This window comes from Echiichthys vipera, assembly GCF_963691815.1.
Source record: "Echiichthys vipera genome assembly, chromosome: 15".
In the NCBI taxonomy this organism is placed as follows: domain Eukaryota; kingdom Metazoa; phylum Chordata; class Actinopteri; order Perciformes; family Trachinidae; genus Echiichthys; species Echiichthys vipera.
In genome coordinates this window covers 16,012,011-16,039,208 of record NC_139840.1, presented here as the reverse complement: position 1 = coordinate 16,039,208, position 27,198 = coordinate 16,012,011, and the positions used below count along the sequence as shown (strand labels likewise).

At 40.3% G+C, this 27,198-nt stretch overlaps 1 protein-coding gene across 2 annotated transcripts in view; it reads right to left on the bottom strand.

Annotated features, from left to right (window-relative positions):
• The window catches only part of LOC310957412 (glypican-5-like), a 101,505-nt gene that overhangs the window by 9,524 nt on the left and 64,783 nt on the right, over nt 1-27,198 (bottom strand). For both annotated transcript variants that reach the window (XM_083927966.1, XM_083927967.1), the window contains 2 exons: nt 23,949-24,069; nt 8,316-8,457 (listed from right to left, as the gene is read on the bottom strand). In XM_083927966.1, the coding sequence (XP_083784092.1) occupies nt 8,316-8,457; nt 23,949-24,069 (263 nt within the window). The remainder of the gene's footprint in view (nt 1-8,315; nt 8,458-23,948; nt 24,070-27,198) is intronic.

The following is a 27,198-nucleotide window of genomic DNA, read 5'->3' as shown; positions in this document are numbered from 1 at the left end:
AGGGGCCCTGGGAGGACAGTGACCTCCACCAGTCAATGTGACACATTCTCAAGATGGAGGGAATCCTGGGGAGAACGTAGTGTCTATGCAAGAGAGAACAAATCCTCAGTAAAATCTTATGTCTCACACACAGATGGACACACACACCACATTCATCCAAACTGATTTCGGATAATTTCTCACACACACCTAATGCTACACTTGTGTGCACTCAAACACCAGATGCCTCATTGCATTGGCAGGTGTCAGGTTGTCCTTGCAGACAGATAAGCGTGAAGGGTGCAGAGATAAACTTGCATACACGTGCTTTTGCTTTTTTTCCCTCTTACACGCACACACACTTCCTCACCATCCATTCATTTAGTCAGGAAGTGCAGTCAAGAGATGCTGTCACCGTGTGTGTCTGACATAACATTTCACACATGGATCCCTCCCCCCCTGCCCCCTGGAATCAGCCAAGCTGTACAGAAGTCTCAAGTAACATGTTTTCACCTGTTCTCACGCTGTTTCTCTCTGTGATATTGTGTGTATTCTCGCCTCTAGTATCGAGAATCCAGCGAGACATCAAACCCTCAGAGCTTACTGTTGTGTGTGTAAACTGTTATTAGGATGCTACCTGCTTAGTGACACCATGCAGCGGCAGCAGTGCCCAAACAAAAGTAAAATTCAAATATAAAAATGCAGTCTTGTGTTGCTCCATGTGACTAGCCTCCTCTCAATTAAACAGATCTAAGTGATACTTGCCTTTTCATCTTCAAAGTCAGAAATATGTGTGGGATACAAAAAAAAGTTGTGATGTTATAAATGTTTGATTTTGTGGGGGTGAGTCCAATACTTTGATGTAAACTCTTGGTTGCATAACTGACTGCAGTTTTAGAATCAAATTACTCAGAACAGTGCACTAAGTACGCTGTCAGTGGCCCTTTCAGCCTGATGTGTAATCAGCTGAAGCAGTGAGAGGTCAGCCCCCCTCCCAGCCCTCAGGCCTGACAGTGTGTTCCAGGTTCTGCTCTAATTGCCTCATCAATTATGGATAAGGGAGAAGGGCTTTGTCGCTCTAACCACTGGTCAATAGGATAGGCCTTTAATGAAGTGACTTGTCTTGCATGCATGGCCCTTTGATGTAAACACATACATAGGGCCGCACATAGACCCGCTGCAGGTAATCAATACAAAAATTGTCTCTTTGCTACCAACCGACCATTATCTGACCACTCATGTAATGCTAATGCTCCCCTCCTATTTGAAACAGATACTCTGATTGTGGTTTTGCGTTAAAACAAAAGTTCACATCTTTTGAGTTTGAGATACTTGCCTCAGTGGGAAAATCTCACCCAAAGTCCTTCAATGCTTTCTCTACTTCTCCCCTCACCTAGTCTGCATTTCTCCCTGCATACCAGGCTGAGTTGAGACAAAAAGGATCAGACTCATCCCTGCTTATCCCTCTACTGTATTTTTCAATATCAGTGGAATGTCTGCCTTTATGTGCTCAGTGCTGTGTTACAACAGGAATGTCAGTTTCTGTGTTAGTAGCCAGGACTGGGCTTCAGGCGAGTCAAGAAAGTCAAGGGGGTCCTCAGGTATGGGCATTAATAAAGCAGCCCAAACAAACCTGGAGCATCACTAAGTGGCCTTAGCTGTCGGTCTGTCTGTTACTGTGTGTAGCCTGCAACAAAATGTAACAACAAATTAATTGAGTACTGATCAAATCTGATTCCAATGACAACCCAAGGATTGGTCAAAGCCTGACTGGGGGCTGGGGTGGAAGGGTAGCCTGCAAGTGTTTTTCAAACAATAAAATTCAAGTCATATATAACAATCCATTGTTTCATAACCGCATTTTGCGTCGATTTGACTATGAGATTGGCAGTCGAATCAGGCTCCTCGGACTGGTCACCCACAGTCACTAGCATTCCTTGTTCCTCTGCTGGTAAGTTTCAAAAAATACAGAATGCTGAGTTCTATGTATCATTTTCACTGAGTTCCAAGGTAGTAACTCCCACCACTCCCTTTAGTTTAAACACCTGTTGTCAAACCAGACGTTTCCAAACGTCCCAAAGGTGCACTGGAGAGGTTCAATCATAAAGGCCACACTTATAATGCTTCGAAAGGGAATGATGATGCTTGCTAATGAGAGCCATTCTTTTCTGATGCCCACACGCTTAGGGAGCTCTTCAAGCCAATATGCTCTCAAGGTGCCATAAAAACCATAAGGCAGAATATGCCATGCTTGGAAGAAAAAGTATATCACTGAAAGGAAAGGTGGCAGGTGGTATAAAAAAGGATGGATGGGCACAGCAGGGAATGTAAGAAATTTGATGACAAATGCAGATATAATAAAACAATGTGTAATTTTGATTAAACAGAATATTAAGAACTATATAAGAATGTTTGTGCTACAAAACATCAGCCTTTAAAGGATAAATTGTGCCGCCTTTTAACAGCAATACAAACAACCAAAGCTGTGATGATTCTCAACTAAGGATCTTCACATCGACTAACAGTTTGATCGACCATTAGGGGGCAGCTCAGGAAATTTCTCAAAATCATTCTCAGATTTTGTCAAGTGTCAGGAAAATTATACAATGTCACAAAGTCCGAAAGGACAAATGGGTGACTCTGCATATCTGAGTAAAAATGAGACTCACTCCTCCCACATTCATCCGCAAACCAGACCATCTTCCTGCCCAGCAAAGCCATCTCTGATCCTCTTGTTCCTTCTTTTCCAACCCTACCCTGCCCTGCAGAGCTCTCTCTCAGCCCCTTGAGCTCCAGATGAAAGGCTAAAGGAAATGGCAGTCCCACTGGTAATATCCGCACCAGGACACAGCCACTACATCTGCTGGCCAGCCGGCCTCTACACACGCCAGTCCTTAGGGGCCCCGGCTCAGTCCACAACCTAGGATGGGAAGATCAAGGGGTGGGGATTGGTTCTACCCAACCTGGCAGAGTACACGAGCACCAAATCCCCCACCCGCCCTCCTAACCCCGGTCTCTCACGGTAGATTGAATCATAGGTTTGTATGTTGCAATCGTCTTCTCTGAACCTCAGCCCTTTGAGACAGCAACATTTTGTTCTCATGTTAGCTGTACTTCCATGCCTCTGTTACATCTTGTACTGCATCACATTGTATACTGTAGCTCTATGGTATTACCCCTCCATTGTTGTAATTGTCTCAGACCATTTTATCCCGCGTCTACATCTGACCTTGTGTCCTCTCGCAGACCCCAACTTGCAACACATCACCCTTAATCTCCACTCTTCTCTCCATCATGCAAGTTTCTTAACATGAAAGGCAGGTGTGTGCTGTGTCCAGGGTAACAGAAGGCTGTAGTGGGCTTGAGGCCGATCCAGTGTAATCCCACTAACACTGGTATAGGATGGCCATATCCTGCCCAAGCAACCGTTCATTTCAGGAATGTGCTTCCCGTGCCAGGTCGAACAGCTGCCGCACACCTTTATGGCCTTTTCGGCTTTGGAGAGAAGTTCTCTCCATGACTTTGACATTCAGGTAAAAACACACAGAAACCCAAGAACTTTATGAGGCAGATATATCAAAGTTGAAATCACTGTATTAAGGTCATAAGGCTTAAGGTCATCATCTTTACATCTTACAACACTATGCAGTCTTTCGAACAGTCAAGTGGTAGAAATTAGATCTTTACTGAAGTGTTTTACACAACTGTTGATAGCAAAATATAAACTGCATATTACACCGGACATTGATAGATGGGGAGCGCAGATTTTGCTCCGGTGCCCTTCAGCCTTAAATTCAAAATCTGCTGATTGGAGCCTTCTCATACCATACAAACCCACCTCTCCATGTCTTTGAATGTGTGTGTGTGTGTGTGTGGGTGGCGGTGGGGTCGGGGTGTTTGTGCATTGAGAAGAGTATGTAGAGAAAAATTCACATCTTACATTACATTTCATTTTCTTAGAAAAAATGTCGACAAGAGTAGCAGCTGTGGATTTAAAATAGTGTTCAGAGTTTACTTCCCTCTGGGTCAGGTTTACACACACACATGCACACGCACACGCACACACACACACACACACACACACACACACACACACACACACACACACACACACACACACACACACACACACACACAGCAACATTTGTAGCCAGCTGTTTCCTTGGGGTATGCGAGGAGAGACAGGAAAAGTTAACATATTTGTTCATCTCCTCAAGAATAACAGAAACCCACTGAGTGACTCTTAAGTCAGTCTATCTTGTCGTATATAGATAATTATGCTCCTTGACAGGATGGCAAAGCAAAACAATCACTGCCAATGGCTCCATGCTAATAGAGAGGTTTAGCCACTGCAGTGCATTGTGTGTGTGTGGGCTATGCCGGGGGTGTCTTCACTTTCTTGATGAGCTCACCAGTGTTCTTGACAGATGGTGTTTGTTACCAAAAGAGAATTGTACTTTCATGGCTGTGCGATTTACACTTTTTCGCAGCACATCCCTCCGGCTCAATCTCAGGAAGTGTTCATCCATGCATATACTTCTTCTCTTCTCTTTTTATTCCTGTGACTTCTCACACCTTTGTCAGGCACTAACAACACAATACTCCAGTCTTGTAGAGTTTCTGTTTTTATTCTATTCTTATTTTTTAGTTTATATACCTTGCAGTTGTTTTGGTTGTACTGCTGCAACGACCGCATTTCCCTGCTGGGGATCAGTAAAGGTGTTTCTTATCTTATTTTAAGACAAAAGGTGTAGCAGTTGGAAAGCTCTTAAATCACCCAAGTAGCAGCCTAAATTCCTTTAAGATTTCATAAAACTAAAAGCAAACTTTTACTGTGTATTTACTTTCAATATCCCAAAAAAAAACCATATCTTCTCCTCGGTCTGTTATTTCAGATCTGCTCAAAAGGCCAGAACAGAAAATGACGGTGCCTACTCTGACTCATAAAAGGCTGCTGGCTCACAGGAGCAGACAGACAAATAAAGTACTGTTCTACCTTTTGATGCACAGACATTTAGAGACTCCTCTCTCTTCCTAATGGAGAGATAGTGGCCTAATGTGCCACTGTGGGTCTTTTAGAGATTAATACGTTAATGAGCTAGCTCCAAATGAATAGCTCCTTTGGAAGGAGCAGCCATAAGTGTTCCCGGGCTAATACAGTTAATAAGCCATCGTCATGCCGCAAAATGTACCACAGAAGAGGCTCTCATTGCTGCAGGGGAGAGAGATGATATGGTTCATTAAAGATTCACTGATTTATTCTCATGTTCATGGCTGTGGTCATGGCAGTTCGTACATGACTAGCCTTGTTTAGTTTACACAAAATGCACTAGTGTGTCTCCAGGCAAGAGGAGCAGGATCTGAACCAAGATCAAACAGGCATGACTTCATGCAATCAGACTGCACTTTCTTTTAGAAGTGGAGAGCTAATTGGAGTATGTGAAAAGAATGTGACTTTTCAGTTTGCAGTTTTCTACACATTCGTGCTCCTTTAGTTAGCTGGTCAGTGTCAATAGTAACACTGTAATCATTCTTTCAGTATGCAGGAGGCTATACACGTACCCTATCGTCTCTGTAAGATTTGCAGAAGTTCCATCACATCTGAGTGATGATACAGACAGTGAGTCTGTTCTCTGCGGATTAGCGCTATTCATTAGCTTAGTAATGAAGTCTCTCTAAGCGTAACAGTGGGGGGTCATGCCCCCTTTTAACATGGATGGGAGGCAAACAAGTGCAAAGACAGATAGAAGGAAAAATAGGCCTCATAACCCAATAATTCACAACAGCCTCATCCAACTAAGAAATATTTCAACAGTTGCAAATGTTGATATTTGGTTAATCAATAACAGTTTAACCAATACGTGTGAAGTGATAAGAGAATGAGAGACAGAACATTTGTTTATTTAGGCTAACTTCTCTAGGCTAAGTATTAAAAATGCTAACACAAACTCTGTTCCTCAAACCGGTCTATTCAAAGAGCTTGAAAAAGGAGTGTGTAGGTAGAGCATGTGACTGGAAAACTGAATAAAATAAGGCTTATTAACATAGTCATTATCTACCTGAAAGCTTTTGAAATTTCCAAAAAGCTGAAAATACCCACAACCGAGATAAAAAAAAAGCCAGGCTTGGCTGGTGTAATTTAATGATGTGCCAAAAGTGGACTGTCTATGCGTCACAAAACAAGTGTTGCCGTACTCTTGGCAACAGTCTTCAGAGAAGTGAATGACTTTCTGTGTCAGTGTTGTCTAATACGAGGGCCAATGCTGTAATTTGTCTTTATAGATACCAACAAGCCAATCACTCCTTTCCGAGAAGCATGAATTTGTCACAGGATGACAAATATTCTTTTAAAAGCTAAAGGACAGTTGCACAGGCAACAGGACTCACCAGAATATGGATTTATACTTTGAGCAAAGACTAATGGGTTTTGTTCTGTAAATCTCAGACAATGCTTGTGATTGATTATCCCCTGCTGTTGGGATACTGCTGCTGCTGCTGCTGTCAGAGCTCTTAGAAAGGCTGGCATGTTTTATCCACATCGCAACAGGGAACAGGGCAGAAGGGACCTGTTCAGAGCTGTGTGTAACTTGTAGTCCAGTGTAAATTGAATGGTGTATTAGCTGCACTGCTGAGGGGGTAGCTTTCTCACTGCCTTTTGGTAAAACTAGATCAGTAGTTTTAAAAGAAACACTGCACCCCAAATTCAAAAATATACATTTATTTTTTAATTTTACCTGTTACTACTAAATATCAATCTAGATTGTGTTGGTGAGAGTTGCCCAGTTTTGGAGATATCAAGCATAGAGATGTCTGCCTTCTCTTGAATATAATGGGTAGATGGCACTTGGCTTGTTGTGCTCAAACGGCCAAAAACATAAATTTGAAAAACGCAACAGCTAAGTCTCTTTTGAGAAATCAGGACCCAGTTACTCAACATAATCCACAGACCTGGTTGTAAGCAGTTTTTATGTAGGAACTATTTTCTTCAGTATTGTTTAGTGCGTTCATCTCCGACAAGACGTAAAAATGTTGATTTTAAGTAAAACATTGGTACGGTATGCTGCCTTTTAATACTTAGCTGTGCCTGTTTCTTGCTGTTCTGCTGTATCAAATGGCATAACTTGTAATTCATATTCATATTGCTTTAGCTATCACTATAGTCACTGTTACTGTTGTGGTTGCTTGCATCTCCTGAAGTGTGTCTGTCTGTCTATGTTTCTGTTTTTGTCTCTCTCATTACATCTGTCCTTCTTTTCTCTCTTTCTCTCTCCTTTTCTTCCTCCCCAACCGGTCAAGACAGATGTCCGTCCTCCACAGAGCTGGGTCTGTCTGACGTTCCTGCCTGTTGTGGGGAAGGTTTTCGTTGCCACCGTACTCTACGGGGGAATTGTTGGGTCTATGTAAATTATAAATAAGTCATAGAGTGTGGTCTATACCTATTCTGTAAAGTCTCCTGAGATAACTTTTGTTATGATTTGGCACTATGAATAAAATTGAATTGAATTGAGTTAACATACACATCACTGCTGATTGGGCAACACCTCAAAATGGGAAACAACATATCTCAAAGCCCATTGTACACCATTTCGAGATGTTCAAAGATGTCTTTTGGCCAGTCTGCCGGTGCTTGATTTTGGCTTGACTTAGTCACAAACTTTTCTCATTTTACAGCTTATTTGATCAGCGCTGGCTAATTTCACAGTTTGATCAGAACAGAAAGAAAAAGATTAGCACCAAAATATATTTAAAAGTACTGAAGATAAAAACACTAACTGTGTACTCTTCATGAGGCGCCTTTTAATATATGTACTTAGCCCTCTGTGCAAAATATATTCGTATTGGACTGAGTAAACAGGGTACATTTTATGCATGAAGAGACTGCTGAATCAGCATCTGGCATTTCTGCAGTCTTGCACAAGATTTGGGGATGCCAAAGACAATGATCTTATCTCTGGGCCTGTCTGCAGTGATAATAACCATTGCATGGGACTAAGCTATTGTATGCATGGATCAGTGCATATTTGCTCCTCCATGTTCTTCTCTACTCCCTTCATGCTAGTAATACAAAGCCTCACACCTGACTCCTTTGTTTAACTGTGTAGATGGAAAAAAACAACATAATTAGGGATGATTAACAAGAATCTGCTGCGGGAGATAAAATGATTTTCATCAAAGACCCAATGTCTCCTCACTGCCTCACTAAGGTTCTTTTATGCAACGAGAAGGAATCTTATCACTTTTGCTAAGAATATTGGTAAATGAATAGAGGAAAGGGTTATTGTGTGTACAGTATATGTAAGTGTTTGTGCATGTGGCAATGGGTATGAATTACTTACAGGTCTGGTCTTGACCATCTCCTGAAGCTTGACATCCATCTTCATCATCACAGTCTGTGGTGCTGCCCTCCTTTGTTTCACCACTGCCCAGCTCATCCCAAGCCTCCATCTGGCCCAATTTTGGAAACCTATCATGGGTCTCCTAAACCACAAACACAGTAATAGTAGGTGTTACAACCAGTAAGCATAGTAGAGTGTTTACCATTGGAACATTATTAACGTTATGTCCTCTGTGTCCCTTCTCTTGCGCTGATGTATCAATTTCTGTATATGTCAGTAAGGGCCTAACTTTTGACACATAGCGCCTGGGGAAACAGAAGTGCAGTATGGGTGGTGTACAGTGAGGGACCTGGATGGTAAGATGTTAAGTTGCATTTAATTACAACCAGCATTTGTTATAAGGTTAAGAAAAAGTCCCTAAAACAAAAGTGAGTTGTAAAACTATGTACTTTTTTCTTTAAGCGGCAAAGCTGATATCTCTTGGATACAGCTCAATTTACTCAGGTGTTCTGTTCTTTTTAAAGGAGCTATACTCGCCATTCAGAACAATAATATAGCATAGTAGTGTCTGTTGTTTGTTTTGATAGCCGGTCTGAGAGCGCATGCATGTTGGTGCAGGTGAACATGAAGAAACAGCCCCTTTAACACTTTACTTAGTTTACTACAAACCAAATACTATACTCAACACTAAACATCAAGTCATGTGTATGGTTTATTTCTATGGCAATTAGAATGTCAAACAAATGCTTCATCTGCATTTTCATTTCACTCCGGTAGCTAACTCAAATTAACAGCTAGATCTTTAGAAACCAGATCACAGCATACTATGTCTCAATTCTACATGAAGACTTTTTTTCAGCCTGGGGCATCAAACACCAATCCTTATGCTATACCTCCCTCTCAGCATGGGGCCAACTAATTGGACCACCTGCTGGTCCTTCCTGCTGTCCACCTTCATCAAGTTGGTCTTTGTTTCATCACACCGTCCCACAAGAAGCTCTCCTGACACAACACCATATGATCCTTTGGAGTATGAGGGTAAGAAGGTGGTGTAAATACCAGTAGAACATGAAAAAACTATGGATGCACACAGTTTGCTCATTTTGACCATCCTTTAGGTCTTATATGTATACGTACACATACACACACTATAAAACATTAATGAGAAAGCTGACAAGATCAATCCTGGTACACACACTGACTCATGGCTCATATAGAGGGAACAACCACTAAAGACATGTTGAGAGGAAGGTGGGTTGAACGGGGGTGGGGTTTGGGGTGTTGAGGGATGACAATATCCTTGCCATTGACACTAGACTCTGACCATCACTCATCACACCTGACAGCAAAAGTGACCTTTAACCAGTTGTCTTCTGAGGCTTCAACACCCCAAAAGAAGAATATCATGAAAGCATAAGGGCTAATGTATACAGACAATGCAGAGCTAAACGTAAGACACAATCCTGAAACAAGACTAGTCTACTTTGGCCTTTGAGATAAATGTCGACATCAGCAGGCTAACATGCTCACAATGACAAAGCTAACATGCTCATGCAGATCATGCTTTAGCAGATATAATGTTTACCTAGTTAACCATCTGAGTTTAGCATCTCCAAGGTTTGCTTACTAGCACTAAAAACACAGAGTGCAGCTGGGGCTAATGGGGAATGTCATTAGTTTTGCAATAATTTGGTCATCCATCATCACTTTGACCTGATTTTACCAGTGCTAAATAAAAGGTCAGGGGAGCACTGAAGTCATTAGGAGACATCATAAGGGGACCACAAATATCTGTACGAGCATGTCACTGTAATCCATCCAATATTTGTCGAGAAAATTTTAACTAAATCGTAAATATCAACCTTTTGGTGGTACTATGGGGGAAAAGTCAGGAGAATATTTGTACAAAGGTTTGTGGGAATTAATTTAGTCGTAGATGAGATATTTCTCTCTAGACTTGTCTAACTGGGAAGAGAATATATATAAGAACAGATGCCCAGACAGTCAAGGCCTTAAACAGACAAGTAGAAATAATGAGACAATTAGGAACCCACACAAACGTTGGCTGATGTTGACACATAAATGTTTGATTGCCAGCGGTATTCCTGCGGCAGCTCAACTAGTTATCAGAAAAGCAGTTATGAATGTGTTGGTAATCTTTGCCAGTCTTACCAGAGCAGCCATTACCATTGTCGTGAGGGCAACTGGAATAGAAAACAAGACGGATCCAGACATTAGCAGGTACTCTGATATTGTATCTCATTGAATCCGTCTTGCATTCAATTTTTACTTAATGTGAATGCCCCCTCTCATTCAGGCCTGAGCGAGTGAAATGAGTGCTACAGTGAAAGGAATCATATACAACCATAACACAAGGCCAGGATTCATGTAACAGGAGTGGGCTCTTTAGTGGAAGGAGGTAAAACATATCACTTGTGCTCACCGCAAAAACAGAAAGCCTTTGACAATAGCTGGATGGCTCAGTTTACATAGATGGACAGCCAGGTAAAAGAGGATTACTCAGATAAAATGTTAACAATATTACATACTCTTTACAGTAATGCTTTTTAGAGTTATGAATTTGCTCATATTACAACCTGTTGACAGGATCTTTGTGTGCCCTAGACTTGTTCTGCTTGTTTTGAGGCTGCAACGTGATGTGCTGTGATAGAAGGAGAAAGTTTTGTTAGGGAACTCATTAGCTTATAGGAGACCATGTAATGTGTGGTACTGGTATTTGTCATTACACTTTGAGGACAAGGTTCTGATGCTGTGAATTACAGAAATTAAGTACAATGATTTATGTCCAAAAAGGTAAGCCATAATTTAGGTATCTATCCACTGCCTCAATCTAAATATTTTTAGCTGAGGCCTGCAAGGGAAAGATAAGTGATAATGGAAGATAGAGAGAAATAGAGAGAACACATCTTGGTTCTGGACAGCAACCATGATAATCCCGTTAACCTTATTATGTAAAGCAACTAAATAAATGCAAAGCACATTCCATGAGTTTAGGATGAAATGCACTGCTGAACAGAACAATGTTGTATACCAACACCATCCAGATAACCATTTGGGTATAAAGCTAATAACCGTTCAGTTCAGGGGATGTTTAACACAATGCTGCTTGGCCCAGCTGTCCTTAAAGTATGTTAATTAGAAAATGAATCAATTAAGGCACTGTCGCTTTGGAAACCACAGTCAGTCTGTTGTAGAATTGTTGGTTGGCCGCTATCCAATGCAAAGTGTTGGTTTGTTTTGACTGTCATGCATGCAAAACTGCAGCAACTGAGTTTTCTGTTAAAATTTCAACTCCATTATGGTCATTTCAAAAGTAACACACAGGGAATTGTAATGGTATTTGTAATTGTGGTATTCCAATAGCAAACGTCTAATTTGTCCTAGGAGCTAAAGGAAGAGAGACAATATATCAATTTCAAGTTTGTACAGACTGTTGAATATGCAGGGAATATTATCTCCCTACCTATCTGCTTTCTTAATGACAGTTGCTGCACTGTGAACCAGCCCCTGGCTTCAATGATGGTGCTATGCAATTTCTCAAATTTTTCAGTATTCTATCTTCTTTAGAGTAGAAGCCAAACGCACATTATATTCTAAGCTGTTAATTTCAAGTATGTTTAACAGAGGATGGTCTATTTATGATAAAACAACAACCTTTCAAACCTTCCCCCGATCAGTCACACAGAGCCATACAGTAAATGTAAGCATAATTTTTCAATAGCAGTCCCATCTATGTAACATAAAAAGCAGAAATATACTGCACCTTTAACCCAACAGAGACAGATGTCTTTGTTCTCATATGACTCATTTGACATGTACAACCCCATCGCCCAAAGAGTCAGGATGAAGTGTAAAATGTAAATAGAAACAGAATGCAATGATTTGCAAATAATTGAAACACCATATTTAATTGAAAACAGTATAAAGACAGCATTTCAATTGTTGAAACCGAAAAAAAATAATTTGTTGAAAGTTATATTAAGAGTTTGATGCCAAAAACATTGCTTTGCATCACCTCTTATTTTTACAGCATTCTGTAAGTGTTTGTGAACTAAGGAGACCAACTGCTGTCATTTTGAAAGTGGAATGTTTTCCCAATCTTGCTTGATGTAGGATTTCTGCTGCTCAACAGTTTGGGGTCTACCTTGTCGTATTGTATGTTTCATAATGTGCCAAACATTTTAGATGGTTGACAAGTCAGGACTGCTGGCAGGCAAGATCAGCACCTGGACTCTTACTAGACTGTTGCATTAGAAAGATATTTGATGTTTCAAGACAATTTATTGATAAAGAAGAAAATGAGTAATACTCAGACAGGACGACTGAGCTTGTAGTTGTAGTTGCCTGTATAATAAAAGCTGGCCCTTTAAATTATCCTGGCATCCAAAGACAAATCAGGTAACACGATAAGGCATTGAATAAAATGCCAAATCATGAAATATTTTCTAGATGTCGTATCATCCTGCCAGCTCATTCCTCTCTGTCTTTCATTTCAAAAGCATTCTTCAGTCAGAGGATGATGGCACAGGTCTGAGGGCATCAAGAGCTGAATTCCTGCATGTATTTGAGTGCATCCTAGTCACACTAAAATTTGTACTGCCAGGAGTAACCAATCATCTTCTGAAGGAGCTTGGAAGAAAGATTAGGCTGAAAGAGAGAGCTGTGTGTGGGTATGTGTGTGTGCATGCGTGTGGCTCAACTAGGAAGCTACTGTGGATTCACATTCCAGTTTAATGTGGAAACAGAAAATCTGATTATGAAATGTAAAAATGTGAAATGTGGTCACCAGGGATGGGATATGAATACTGCAACTGTCACAGTCATTCTGTGTGTGTGTGTGTGTGTGTGTGCGTGTGCGTTCGTGTATTATGTGGGATACTGCTGTCAAACTAGTGAACCAAGATCATAAGTCATAACCTTTGTATGCCCACATTGAGACGTGTGCTCTTTTTTCCCCCTGACAATTTGAAACAGTATCACCTCTATTGAGGGCAGTCGTGGTAAAACTGCATATGTGGACAGAGAAAATGAGAGAGGAAGGAAAATCTTGAGGCGACTGAAGGAAAAAGTGACAGTAGTAATCTCTAAAAGTGTGCAGAAGTGCTCCCAACTTTGAAATTAAAATTATCTCCATTCCCTCACATACTGTTCAGACTCATAATGCTTTTGTGTTAAAGCAAACATCAGCTGAGAGGGTAAGTAAGCATGTTCTGTATAGTATCTATATGTGTGTGTGTATGTGTGTGTCAGTATATGCCTTGGCTTTAGAGGAAATAGCTACAGTTCTCTGTACATCTCCGACTGCCTGACCAAGAAAAGGTGACTAAAGGAGAAAGTGACAAATGGAGATGTAGACTTCTAAGAAGACGAAGAAGTTGCAAGCACAGATTCTGGAGCAGATATGATGCAGTATTTGTTTGGATTAATAGTGTATGTCAAGGCTAACCAGTTCCGAGACAGTTCTTATTTAATAGATAGACTTCGACTGGCAGATTAAGCAAGTATTGGACTGGACACTAATGGTATCTGTCAGAGACTGGACTACAGCAGAAGTCTGCACTGCCATCCACAACATGGAAAATGAAACTGAGTCAAAAGGGAATTTAAAATAAAAGGCGTAACAAGACACTGAGATCAGTAGTTTCTGCTTTTGTCCTTTTCCATGGTTAAAGATGAAGCCAACACAAACCCTTCATCCAAAGCTGACAGCCAGATATTTTCCCTTGTTTGCTTTAAGATGTGAAATACATATCACTCTCAAGATGATGAAAAGATGATGTTGAATTCTCAACAGATCACTGACCACCACCTCCCACAAAAACATACAGACTTCACGCAGTTATCCTTTCTAGACAACATATCAGCTCAGGCAAAACATTTTTTTTTTTTTAAATCTATTAATATATGCGTAGACACACTCACTCTATGAACACATCTTCTGCCAAGGCCACACAAACCTAACTCCTGGCTCGAAAAGAGTCAGACTCATGATTTCTAAGTTATTGCCAGTGGCGTAGCCAGACTTTTTTGACTGGGGTGGCCCAAGTGGGGCACTGACTTATGTGGGCACGCTGACTATTTGTCTTTCTGTGGCTGTGGTGGGCTCAGTTGTAAAGCTAGAGTGAAGATGTTTGTTAAATGCCCTTATAGGTCTCTAGTTTGTGGTTGTGCAGTTTCATAAGGCTGTGATTATCCTGTGCACAGGCCATTTTATACAAGTTTTAAAAAATGGTCTCACTACAATGAAATAGCTACTATGGAGGCTAACGTTGTCGCACATGAGTAAAGTTGGGCTCAATAAATCCACCATTGTCTTTTAAATAAACCATTTTCGAATGGGCCACGATAACACATTTGTGTGCATGTGAAAACAATTTTTGCCTGAATTGTCTGGGATTATCATAAAGTTGGAATGTTTGTAAAGGTGAGAATTGTGGGTACCCATGAAACCCATTTTCATTCAGATATATCTTGAGGTCAGTGGTCAAGGTACCCCTCGCCAAAGTTTTTTAGCCCACTTCCTGACAAGCTAGCATGGCATCGTTGGTACTAATGGATTGTAACCATTGGAACAATGTTTCATATGATACCAAAATCTTTACTCTAGGTTTAAGCTAAAGCCTTCTTCAGCGGCCCATAAAAAATGGCCCATCAGATACCCCCTAGAAACGCCCCTGGCAATTCCCACTTATATTAGTCATGTGCATCGTCAAATTTAGCTAGATCGCTTCATGTAAAATTACACAATGGTCATCAATTGAAAAATGCAGGTTGAACATAATTAATTGGGGGAGTACAGCAGAGGAGTATTGAAAAAAACTGACTATTTGTTGATGCAGAAATGTCCCTGAAAGAATGCTGAAAGATTTGTCTCTACCCAAAGAATGCAGGAACATTTTTAAGTGGCCATATGGTAGTGTTTTCTGCAACAAAAAATAATCAGTTCATCGTGGGCCAGTGGCTTAACTTTCCACCAAATTTCATGAAATCTGTGTGAAATCTGAAAATCTGCTTCTACTTTTGAGAATAAACAAGTACATTTCCCAAGAGTTCTGAGTAATACTTTGAACATCTTTCAAACAATGGCAGAGCCATACGCCCATGCGCTGCAAGCTAGTTTAAGCAACAACAGTTAGTGACACTTTATTGACCATGACCTCATGTAACCCCCATCAGTCAATCACTGCAACATGCAGTGGCGTTAGGCTGTCACACCCTGTTCCTGTCAGGCAGTGACTGTCTGAGGTGATTGTGTTTGTGTAATCTATGTACGAATTAATAAACTTTGGCTTTTCACGGGTAAAAGATGACACGGTTAAAAATAGATGACAGTTTGAGTGACATGAGCGCTTTTCTGAGAGAACTCTGTTGTGTGAGAGGTAAAGGTCAACAGACAGGGAGGACTGCTGCTGCTGCTGTGTTGCTTGGAAGCAGAAGCCCTGTAGACTTTGAAACTCCTAACTAGGCTACAGAAGTCTTTATAAGGCAGCAGTACAAAAGATTCCAAGAGCTCCCCCAGATATGGTACCGATCCAGGTCACTCCCCATGAATGTCCATCGTTATGATTATCAGCAACCCTCATACTGTATTAATAAATGCAGGTTGAACAGTACATACAACTTTAAACCAGTTCAGGTGAGACAGAGAACAAGAAGAGTAAGATAGTGTCCTCCTTTTTCAATCTATCAATCTGGACTGGACTAGGCAAACATTCACAGTGTGTACAATGTTTGCATTATGGAAATGGAAATATCACACAAAACATTTCAAAAGTAATGTATAGTTGCTTACATGTGGGATAAAAATAGATTTAATTCTCCAGGATTTGGGAGTGTCAGAAACACAATATAATTAAATCAGACAATCCTTGCCAATATGAGGACATTTTTATAGCACATCATCCCTAAATGGAATAAATGAATACGTACTGTACGAACGAAGAAAATTAAAAAAACTAAAACCCCTTCCTTCCTTCAATAATGTTTCATAAATATGTGAAGACACATGAGGTTCAGTCCCTATTGCAGATTACCTTTGGAAGATGGTGTTGTATTTTGGTTTTGACAAATGCACACCACATCAAATTAAAAAACGTGATTTTCATAAGTATGTGCCAGTAAAAGAAACAGGTCACATATTTCCTCTGCATGACAAGAATCACTGAAATGAGCTGAAACCCATGAGGAGAGTAAATATGACTGAATGTGGAAAAACAGTCGCAGTTCACCAGATTTTTATGAGCTTTGCATTTAATTATGATGGTAGAAAAAAAAGTTAGTAAGTTAGAGTCTTTCATAAAGTTTGGTTGCCAAGCTAATGGTGAGCCCTGGGCAGTGAGACTTGTTGCTGTATCGTTGCCACAGCAGCAGCAAGGAGCAGCAGAGCTCCTGTGAAGGCCAGCTCCATCATCTTCTTCAAGTGGAAAGAATCTCTCCCCTCCCTGTGACGGGCTGCCAGCTCAGCCCAAGCTCTTTCTTCATCCCTAGACTCCACTAACTCTTTAAAGCTCAAACAGTTAAAGAGACATATACGGTGCAGGCATATTGAAGTCACAAGACCAACTGTGGCTTTCTCGTACGACTAAACCTATAGGCTTTTAGGAGTTAACATAAAACACTATTTTGTTTATGTTTACGGTCTTCTAAACAGCATGCACAAACTCTCCTCACTGACAAGAGCACATATTAACTCTGAGTCTCTGCAGTAGCTGATAGAACCAAGGATCGACTGGATGCATGGAGGGGATGTGCTGAGTGTGTGTTAAACACAAGTAAGGCTTCTCTGATGTGGAACCTGGCCGGGCTATGGGCCAAACCAGACCACAAAGCAGAAGTCGAGCTCATCAATCACACGTACAAGTGGCCCTTCTGCACTGGATTTTATGCTAGAGTCTTTCCAACTCTCCATCCACCACAGCTTTCACCATTTCTAATGATGCTGTCTCTGTTTGTACCCGGAACAAAAAAATAAAGACGTGAAATAAAGTGGGAGAATGAGCGTCTGGGTGCTTTTTTTCTTCCGCCCTGCGTGTTGCCACTGGCTCCGCATTTACTGAAGTGCAAATTGACAAACTGACAAATGATCTGGCTATAGTACTCACATGGAAACAGATAGACCATTGTGAAAGGGATCCCCACCCAAAAGCAGCTGGACTGATGGCCGGGAATCAAAAATCCACTTTGAAACATTTATTGTGCACATTAGCAATATTTACAGGCAGAGAGAAAGAGAGAGGGGATAGATACACAGGGGAGGAACATAACTTGGGCCTACTCACTTAATGGACCATTTTATAGGAGGTCAAGAGATTAGGGTTGTCCTGTATGCGTCTGCGTGTTATTTCCAGCTTCTACGTATAGGAGATGTGTTGAACGGAAATGTGCAAATGTCTAGGATTCCTCCGTTCCTTTCTACCTTGCAAACCTGTCTACCACATCTCATGGGTATGTCTGTGAATCAAACATTATAGTACACACACACACACACACACACACGCACACACACACACACAGACACAGACACACACACACACACACACACACACACACACACACACACACACACACACACACACACACACACACACACACACACACACACACACACACACACACACACACACACACACACACACACACATTTTGTATGCGGCTCCGAGTACTTTAAGAGCAGAATGCCATGGGTAGATGAGGGGTCAGAGTCTGTGATACATCATCAGCAGTTTCCCAATCCTCTTAGTGCCATAGTGCTCTTGGTCTAACTACTCTCCACTCGGTAAAAATATACACATCTTAACCTCACTAATCCCGGAAATGGAGGTTATTCAAATTTAGAAAAGCTCAGATTAGGGATTCATTGACATACCTGCAATATCCGTTGAGAGAATAAATATGCAATGCCATTTAAATTGAGTGTGCATATTTTTCGTTATTGTTTTGTTCACGTGAAAATAACGACCAAAACTAGTTCCAAGGATTAAAGAACAAACATACAGAGATGCCTGATTGTACTTCTAACACTGACACAAAATTCAAATCTTAACCCCAGATAGATCATTTGTATCAGTCTTCACTACTTCAAAGGACTAACTTCTCAAAATTGTCCCTGATATGAATGTCTCAAACTCGAAAGTGTTGTTTTTAGCAAAGATGAAAGTACAGGAACACACACGAAGAACCAGAAGTAACAACTGAGACATTAGTTTGATTAGTCCATGGGAGGCATCTTAGCAAATGCATTATTTAACAATGGTTCTTTCTGTTAAGGGGTTGCCAGAGTTTGAAATTGTCGTGATGTATAATTACCGCAGATCAGACGTTTAAAGGAATACATATCAGTAATACTCCAGCTCCTTTCACCAGCATGCCATAACATAACAGGAACATAGCAGATCATATAGCTGATTAATGCTGCTAATATTTTAAAAGCTCTAAGCAGACAGAGCCGGGCCAGGCTCTGTATATGTATATAACAGTGGTGTAGCATTGAAATGCTAAGGGATCTTAGTACCCATAAAAACTTTGATGCCTTAAAGCTTTGACTTTCCTGCCTCCCTCTATTATTCTACAACTTTAACAACTTTTCTGGTTCACAAAGCCAAAAAACTCCTCCTCCCATTTATTCACACAGGAATCCGACATTGATTGCTTTTCACTTTTGCTCAATCATCGATTTGTCAATATTGTTTAAAGCTATATTACTGAGTGATTATGGAGACACGATCACTGAGCCAAGTCAATGCTGAACTATGGATTCTGCACAAAAAACTTTTGGATCAACAATGCTTTACATCTGTAATCTAGTCCCTCCTGATTAAACTGTAATCAATGTTACAGCCTAAAAGGCACCAAGGGTATGTTCAGTAAAGTGTATAATGGAAAGGAATCCAGGCGGGCTTGCCAAAATAACTCTGAACAGCAACCTATTTTTTATTCACCTTGAAGATTCTTATATAAAGGTCTCCAAACATCTGTTGAGGGGTCTTTAGCAAGGATAAAGAGAGCCGGGAACAAGTGAAGACCTTGATTTCTTGAAAAGCAGACAAGACAGGTGACATTATGTTGATATTTGTATTGTGGCTCGTATTAAGGCATTTCGGACAGGATTGTGATTTCCTCACATTTAATAGTGAGTCAGAGAGAGAGAGACAGAGAGAGAGAGAGAGAACGTCAGTTAAAAAGTAGTTAAAAATAAGTCAAAGTGGGAAGAAATGTGGGGATGCTATAGGAGGCTACAACAAAATCAAGAGCGAAGAAGATGAAATGGTATTACTCAGTTACAACTGTTGGCAGAGGATCTAATTTTGATCAAAACCACTTTGATCTATATGAATCAGTTTGGATAGTAACCAGGGTTTGTAGCAATCACAGGCAAGTGTCGAAAGTAGGAAAACAAAGTACATTTTAATATAACATTTTTGCACTGTCTGATACTACAGCAACTATGTAAAGTATGCAGGTGTGAGAATACACATGATCAAATATATTCCTGCACGTGGGGATGTTAAACTGTTACGGATGTACCTCGGAAAGCCTGGCACATTATGCAGTTTACCACTCTGTGATCCTTTGCTATATCTTGCACAAACACAAAGCTCTGCCGCCAGGGGCCTGTTTCACAAAGCAGGTTCAAAAAACTCTGAGTCTAACCCGGAACTCTGAGTTGATCTACTCTGAGATAGGAAACTCTGAGTTTTCGGTTCCAGAACAGCTGATTTGCGTTAGGTTGATCAACTCAGAGTAGTTTGACCTGGAGTTAAGCGCGTGCACCACAAGTAAAAAAAGACAGCATCAATGGAGCCCTGATTCGACGAGTCACCATGGCAACGGGGAAGCGAAGGGCTACGCTACAACTGGAATTGGAAATATTAATGCGCTCATACGGTGAGTTTAAGCAGGTTTACACCGCTGCAGCAGCAAAAGAGAGGGAGACGGTGCGGGAGAACATTGCGGCTCGGGTCAGTGCATAAGTTTAAATGTAGTCCAGTTGCAATCACAGTAATATCACAGGGGGAACTGCTTGAGTGGGAGCCTATTAATTTATTTAATTTAAGTGCAACCCCGCGGGGGAGAAGCGCAGCTTAAGATGAAACATAAAAACATTTTTCAAACAGGTAAAACCTCAGCACAGTCTCATGGTGACGCCTCATTTTGAGCAGGTTTTACATCGTAAAGTAAATATTACCGTAAGTGGCTGTTTTTTATACAACATATCAATGTTGTATAAAAAACTCCCATTTGCAAAAAAAAAACGCAGCGCAACACACAATATCTGCTGTGATATGAAAGCATTACTGGTTGTTAATGTTGGAAATGTAAGGAGGGATGAGATGGACTGTGACATGAAACGGTGTTGTGCCGTATTCAGCCCCCTCGCATTATAGTTGATATTCTGGATCAGAAGGCTGTTGTTTCCACCTATAGGAGTAGCTTATATACCGGTAACCCAACTAAAAGCACACACTTTTGAACCTATTAATTGCAAGAAAAGCTGGAATTATATTTAGAAACGCTGAGTCAAATACATTCAACTTGCTCAAAAGATCCATTTCATTCATTTTGTAATTATGGCTGCAGTTTATTAAGGACGTCTATGCGCCGTCTGATAATCATCTCCCGACCAATATTTAATTCTCTTTGCGAAATGCGTCACCTTCATTCACGGGATCGTTATCAAAATGACACGCCATGGTAGTGTAAATATTCACCACCTAATATAACTTCTAATGTAGGCCTACTGAATGACTTTTATACGTTGTATACAAAAACTCCCGTTTGCAAAAAAACGCAGCGCAACACAGAATATCTGCTGTGACATGAAACGGTACCGCTCAAACAGAGAATTGCCTGGAAATGCAAGAACATCTATAATCAATAGTCTGATAATCATCTCCCGACGAATATTTAATTATCTGCGCAGTAATGCTGCAGCTTCATCCACGGGATTGTTATCAGAAGGACACGCCATGGTAGTGAAATAGTCGCCACCTAATATAACTTCTAATGACTGATGTTTGCAGTGATTTTCTGAAAAACAGACGGAACTATAGCAGAACTATACTTCGCCAAAACTCGCCCGCTGACTGAATGAATGAGGAAATGAAACACCGTGTGTGGCTGAAAGAGGGCGGAGACAGAGAGAAACTCAAGGTTTTCTGATAAAAACCTGGTCCCGACCAGGTTAGTTTCAGAGAGCATGTTACCATGGTAACTGACCGAGAGTTTAAGTTACCTCCCTTTGTGAAACAGGCTAGAGTTACCCCTCTCTCTCTGGTTTGAGTTACCTCCCTTTGTGAAACGGAAAACTCAGAGTTTCCCTCATTTCAGGGTTAACATACTCAGAGTTTTCACTAAACCTGCTTTGTGAAACAGGCCCCTGGTCTAGTTTCAAGGTAGGCTTTTCAACCCTGTAAATGTCAACAGGACACCCGCCGAACTCTGCATAGTTACCATGACAACATGAGTACTTGACAGCCACCATGCACAATGGGATGTTGTGGTTGGACAGAAATGAGCTTGAGCTGTCAGTGACAGGCTGGCTGAGAGATAAAAGAACACATGTGAAAGGAGAAGGGAAATAAATGTATGGATGTGAGAGTGAAGAGAGAAGGAGATGAAGGGAAGAGGATGTGTGTGAAGGATTGTCATGATATAGAGTGGAACACAATAAATGCATTAACAGAGAGAAAGAAAGACAAACAAACAAAAAGGCAGACAAGCTAGTTGTATTAGAAGCTTCAGCAATCAAATAGGTACCAAAAGGGTAAAAATAGGGCAAAGAAAGAGCGGTATAAAGATAGAAAAGTGAGAGATGGCTGCTGTACTATCTGTGGGCATACTTTCAGGGCAACAAAAGGGCAGGCCGGCAGAGGGGAACCAAATCCTCGTCCGTTTGTCTCCTCAAATGGCCTCTAGGGACTGTGTGAAATGGCCCCTTTCTTCTTGGGCCCTTTTCAGCCCTAAACCCCATCTACATGACAAACAGTGTCACTTTGAAGCTGCTTGTGTCATCTCTGCCTATCTGTCACTCATCCCTGACCTTTTGCTCCTGCCTCTCATCTTTCTTTTTTTTCCTTTCCACAGTAATTCACTTTTTTTGTCAGCAACTCCCTTTCACCCTCTATTCTTTTCATTCATCTTTGATATCTGCCTCTGTACTCAAAACAACTGAGAAAAATGAGTTATATTGTTTGAGGCGTACTAGATAGACAAAAACCCTATCAATTAAGACTTTTGTGTTTTTGGTAACGTCATTCTTTGGTTGCCTAATGACTTTGGGCCTGCTTCAGTGTAGTGAGGTATTCTGGAACACAAAACAGCCAACATGAGTTAACATTGATATTACAGTTTTTCTCTCGATTGCTGAGACACACCTATTGAACTGGGATCAACTTGATCTTCTTCTTTTCGTTGGCTTCACACATTTTTCGCACCCTTTTTTCCCCACACAGATCTCATAGAAAGACACAAACTCTATTGAATTAAGTGTGATAAAAATGAGGAAAAGATCTATTCACAAGTGATTTAAATTACTTAATACAAGATTACTCATCTCTAATTCACCTGTGTGAATCTCCTTTGCGCAATTCTTCAGTGAGCAATCAGTCCATGACAAACAAACTAAATTTGAAGTTCTGAGTATTTCACTTCTTTATTTTGTTTTGTAGATTTTTCTACCCATGAGTTCACAGTATTCAGCATTTGAAAAGGATGGAAACAAGACTCTAGGTCAAAACATGGCTGTTGCAAAAAGAATAACATTGGAAATCTGATGCCGTACAATAAAACAACGTTTTTTGAGTAGCCTTTTTAAAATATGGATGAAATTCTTAATTGGTTCTTTTTGGTGAAGAGAAAATGCAGCACGAAAGCTGTACAATAATGAATGTATGAATGTCTGAATTTGTCTAGTCTTTGTCTAGTATTACTACAGGGCTTACATGGAAACAGCAGTTCATAGGCAGAGAAAGACCTGCACACAAGAATAAACCTTTTTTTTTTTTTTTTTTAACAGTATTTCAACAGGGCATCTAAAAAATGTGTCAAAGGTGCAGAGTACAGCAGGCTTTGTTATCTCAAGTAAAATCCTCTTATGAAAGAGCATCAACAAACACCGCATAATGCTCAAACTAAAGTTGAACCGGTTCATGTTGATAGCAGTATTTTGTTGTCCATTGTGTAATAATTGATTGAAATAACATGTCCAAGTTATGTCGTGTGATAGAAATATTTGCTTTTGTTGCATGTGTTAAATGTGATGTGAGTGTTAAAGCATTTTGCAAACAAAATTTGGCCAGAAACTTTCGGTTTATGCCTGTGTGTGATCTGTTTTGAAAATGTCCCTTCTGAGTGGACCAATGTGTTCAAGCAAATGAGAAAAACTGTAGCCGTTTAAACAACACAGCAGTAAACAATCAGTGGGACAAACAATGAGGCCAATCAGTAACAACATTATCGCTCCTTGCTTGGACACATGCAGTTATTGTAGCGAAACCCCTTTGGCATTAAGAGGTCTTTCAGATATTATGTGTGACATGAATGAACAAATACTATACTTTTTATATGCGGAAAAACACATATGTGTTTATACAGTATGTGCGTTTGTGCTCTTACCTGGTTGAAGCGCTCCAACCTCTCTTTGACCTCAGCCAGGGTAGGGTCCGGGCTGCGAACTTTGACCTCTGGATTTTGCCTCTGGGCATGCAGACCATTTCCTACAACTCTGCCAGTATAGCTGTAAAAAAATAAGAATAAGGGAAATCAGATATTTTAGAGAAAAAAATGGTGAATATAGGTGTCAAATACAACAGTTAGTTGTAGTAAGAATGACATGATATGAGTAAGGACTGAGGGGCTGCTTGATAAAACACCAGTCATGTTCTAATGTTATTTTACTTTATTCTGCTTGTTTACAAGCAACACTGTATGTACTTGTATGTATCAGTGTGTGATTATAAAGGATTATAGTGTAAATTTTAGCTTTTGCTTATATTGTCAAATAAACTGAAAAACCATACCGACATAACTGCATTTAGAAGTCTGCAATAGTTATAGACCGATACATCGGCTGGCTGATATTATCAGCCAATATTTGCGTTTTTTTAGGTATATCGGTATCGGCCGATGCTGCTGCGTTCGCCGATAGTTTTTTCCCCATCATTATTTACAAACAGGTGTCCACAGGGAGCTCTGTGTTGCTGGAGACGCCTATTTTAAAGTTCAATAAATGTTCCTTTTTTTAAATTGAGACTCATAACACTTGTTATCATCATTGTGTAATTTTTATGATGTAAATTGAGGGAGCAAAAGTAGTATCGGTCGATCCCTAGTCTGAAAACTATATCGCAGCATTTCTGCTACATAAACTAAAAACCATTAGGACCTCATTTGTCAAAGATAAAACACAGAGCATGTTGCAAGGAAAAACTTAACGTGGCTTTTGTTCTTGGGTGATTGAAAACATTTTAAATGAAAATATGACCGAGCACAGCCTTGTAAAAATGAGAGAGACATGGTGAGCTGGACCTGATAATCCTTGGCATGCTCCCTGGGCCTGCAGCTCGGCAGGGATTATAGCTTTTGATTTTGTCAGAGCTGTTGTTGAGCTGATGCCAGAGAAGCTAACATTTCCAGAAACTGCGTGATATAGAGGGGTAGGGTTTTAATTTTGTATAATAGGCACTAAAAATGTTTTGGATGAAACAATCAAGTATCATGACACATCAAAACGGAGTTGAGGCTCCAGAATGAATTGATTTAACATTTTCTAATAAGGTATAGTGGAGAACAGAACCATGGAATGGATTACATTACTGTTTATTGTTTTGAACAAGCATTATAGGATACAGCACAGGCAGTTGCACCCCTGTGTTTAGCAAGGCACTGAAGGGTTGTGTTTGAATCAAAGTCCAGCTGGGAAAATCAGTAGAGTAGCATGCACACACACACACACAAACACACACACACACACACACACACACACACACACAAAGCTATTAATCCCCTAAAGCATTTAGAAATTGGGCGCCATTATTTATTATTTCTTTATACTGTTCTCTCTATTAAAGGTCATTGAAAAGTACCACCATTTACCAACAATTACTAATAAAATAAAGTGGGTAGCGGGTGAACTGGAAATTAGTCATCATACTGAACCTAATCCAATATGTTACTTTGAAGAAAGGTTCAAGATTAATTGGCCAATGACTAATTTGTTTGTAGCCTTCAAGCAAACTCACCAACTATAGCAAACAGTATGTTGACAATGACTACTCGTAACTTGTAGAATTTGTGAGTAAAAACATAGAGAACCTTCTAACTCATGATTTTAGGGAAATGATAAGCCCCTTTCACACATGCATTGCAAAACTAAATATGTAGACATTACCCGGCAGGGCTGTACATCCAATGTTCAAAGTGTCTGAATCAACAGCAGGAGGAAAATTAATGTTATGTTCAACGTATGTTTACAGACGTGCGCTACAGAGGAGTTAACCCAAGCACACAGTGCAGAGGGCTCCGGCTGTGAACGCTAGCCTGAAGTCAGTACATCACAAAACCGTGCTGACCTACATCCATGGTGCTGACTGAGCTGACAGTGAGCAGTTGCGCTGCTGTGCTACTACTAAAAAGTTCAACAACAGAGTATATCAATTTTCATGCTCATGGAGCAAAATGAGACAGAAAAATAGAAACCAAAGTTTATACACGGAGAAAAGACAAACTACTTGTATTTCCTGTGGACAATATGATATATGATATAATGACTAATATAATGTTTCAACCACAGATGGTCTTCCTCAGGTCAGAGTGAAGAAGTGAACACACCTGTATTTAATAGGTCATCACAGCATTATCTCTAAATCACCCTAAATCATCTGATAGGAGGCCTTTTCAAAAAGAATAATAGGCAAATAGTATAAAAGAGTCAAATTTGAATGTAATATTTTGTGATCACACTTGAGACATACAGACTGGGAATATTGTCTGGTGTATACAGGTATTTGACAGGTGATCAAATCAGGACATGATGATTTATCATCACAAATATTTACAGGTGTATGTTCACTGCCTTACCTTTACCTGAGGAAGATAATCTTCCAGTCATATCCACAGTCAATAAAAGACTTGGAGGAAAAGACAGTAGTGTGTGCTAGGGTTTATTTCTTATTTCTTCAGTTACTCACTAATGAAGTACATTTTTCATTCAATACTTTTGTACTCTTAAGTAGGTATTTCAACGAATACTTTTACTTTGACTTGAGTACTTGCTTTTGCAAAGTGGCAGGGTTTTTTTGCCACTCTTTACACCTCTTTCAGTAAGGGCCGACCATCAGAAACATTCAATGAGCAGCAAGAGACTGTTTTTTATGATCAAATTACAATATGGCTCAGACAGCGTGACAGCCCCTGCATGCTCTACCCAGATGCCCGCCTTGTTTAAATCAAACTTGGTATTTTCCAGTAAGTGAGAATCCATCTCACATGGACCATCTCCCATTGTGTGCCGCATGTGTGAAAAGGCAACTCTGGACTATTTCATCGATAATATCATTTTAACCCCTTAAACTCTTAAACCATATATTTGAGGTTGAGATGCACATAATAGTATTTTTTTTCCCCCACACAACTATTATACCTTTATCCAAATTAAACAGATAATTATATGTTGAAACCAATCTGTCATGCATGGAGGATTTAACAGCAGTGGAGTGGAATGATGTGTACTGGAATCAAATCTATTGATGTTTCCACAGGCAGTATGAGGCTAATAAAGTGATTATTAATGGCGTAAGTGAACATGTTTATATGGACGTGTTTATGAGTCTGTGCATGCACAGACTTGTACATATGCATGTGAATA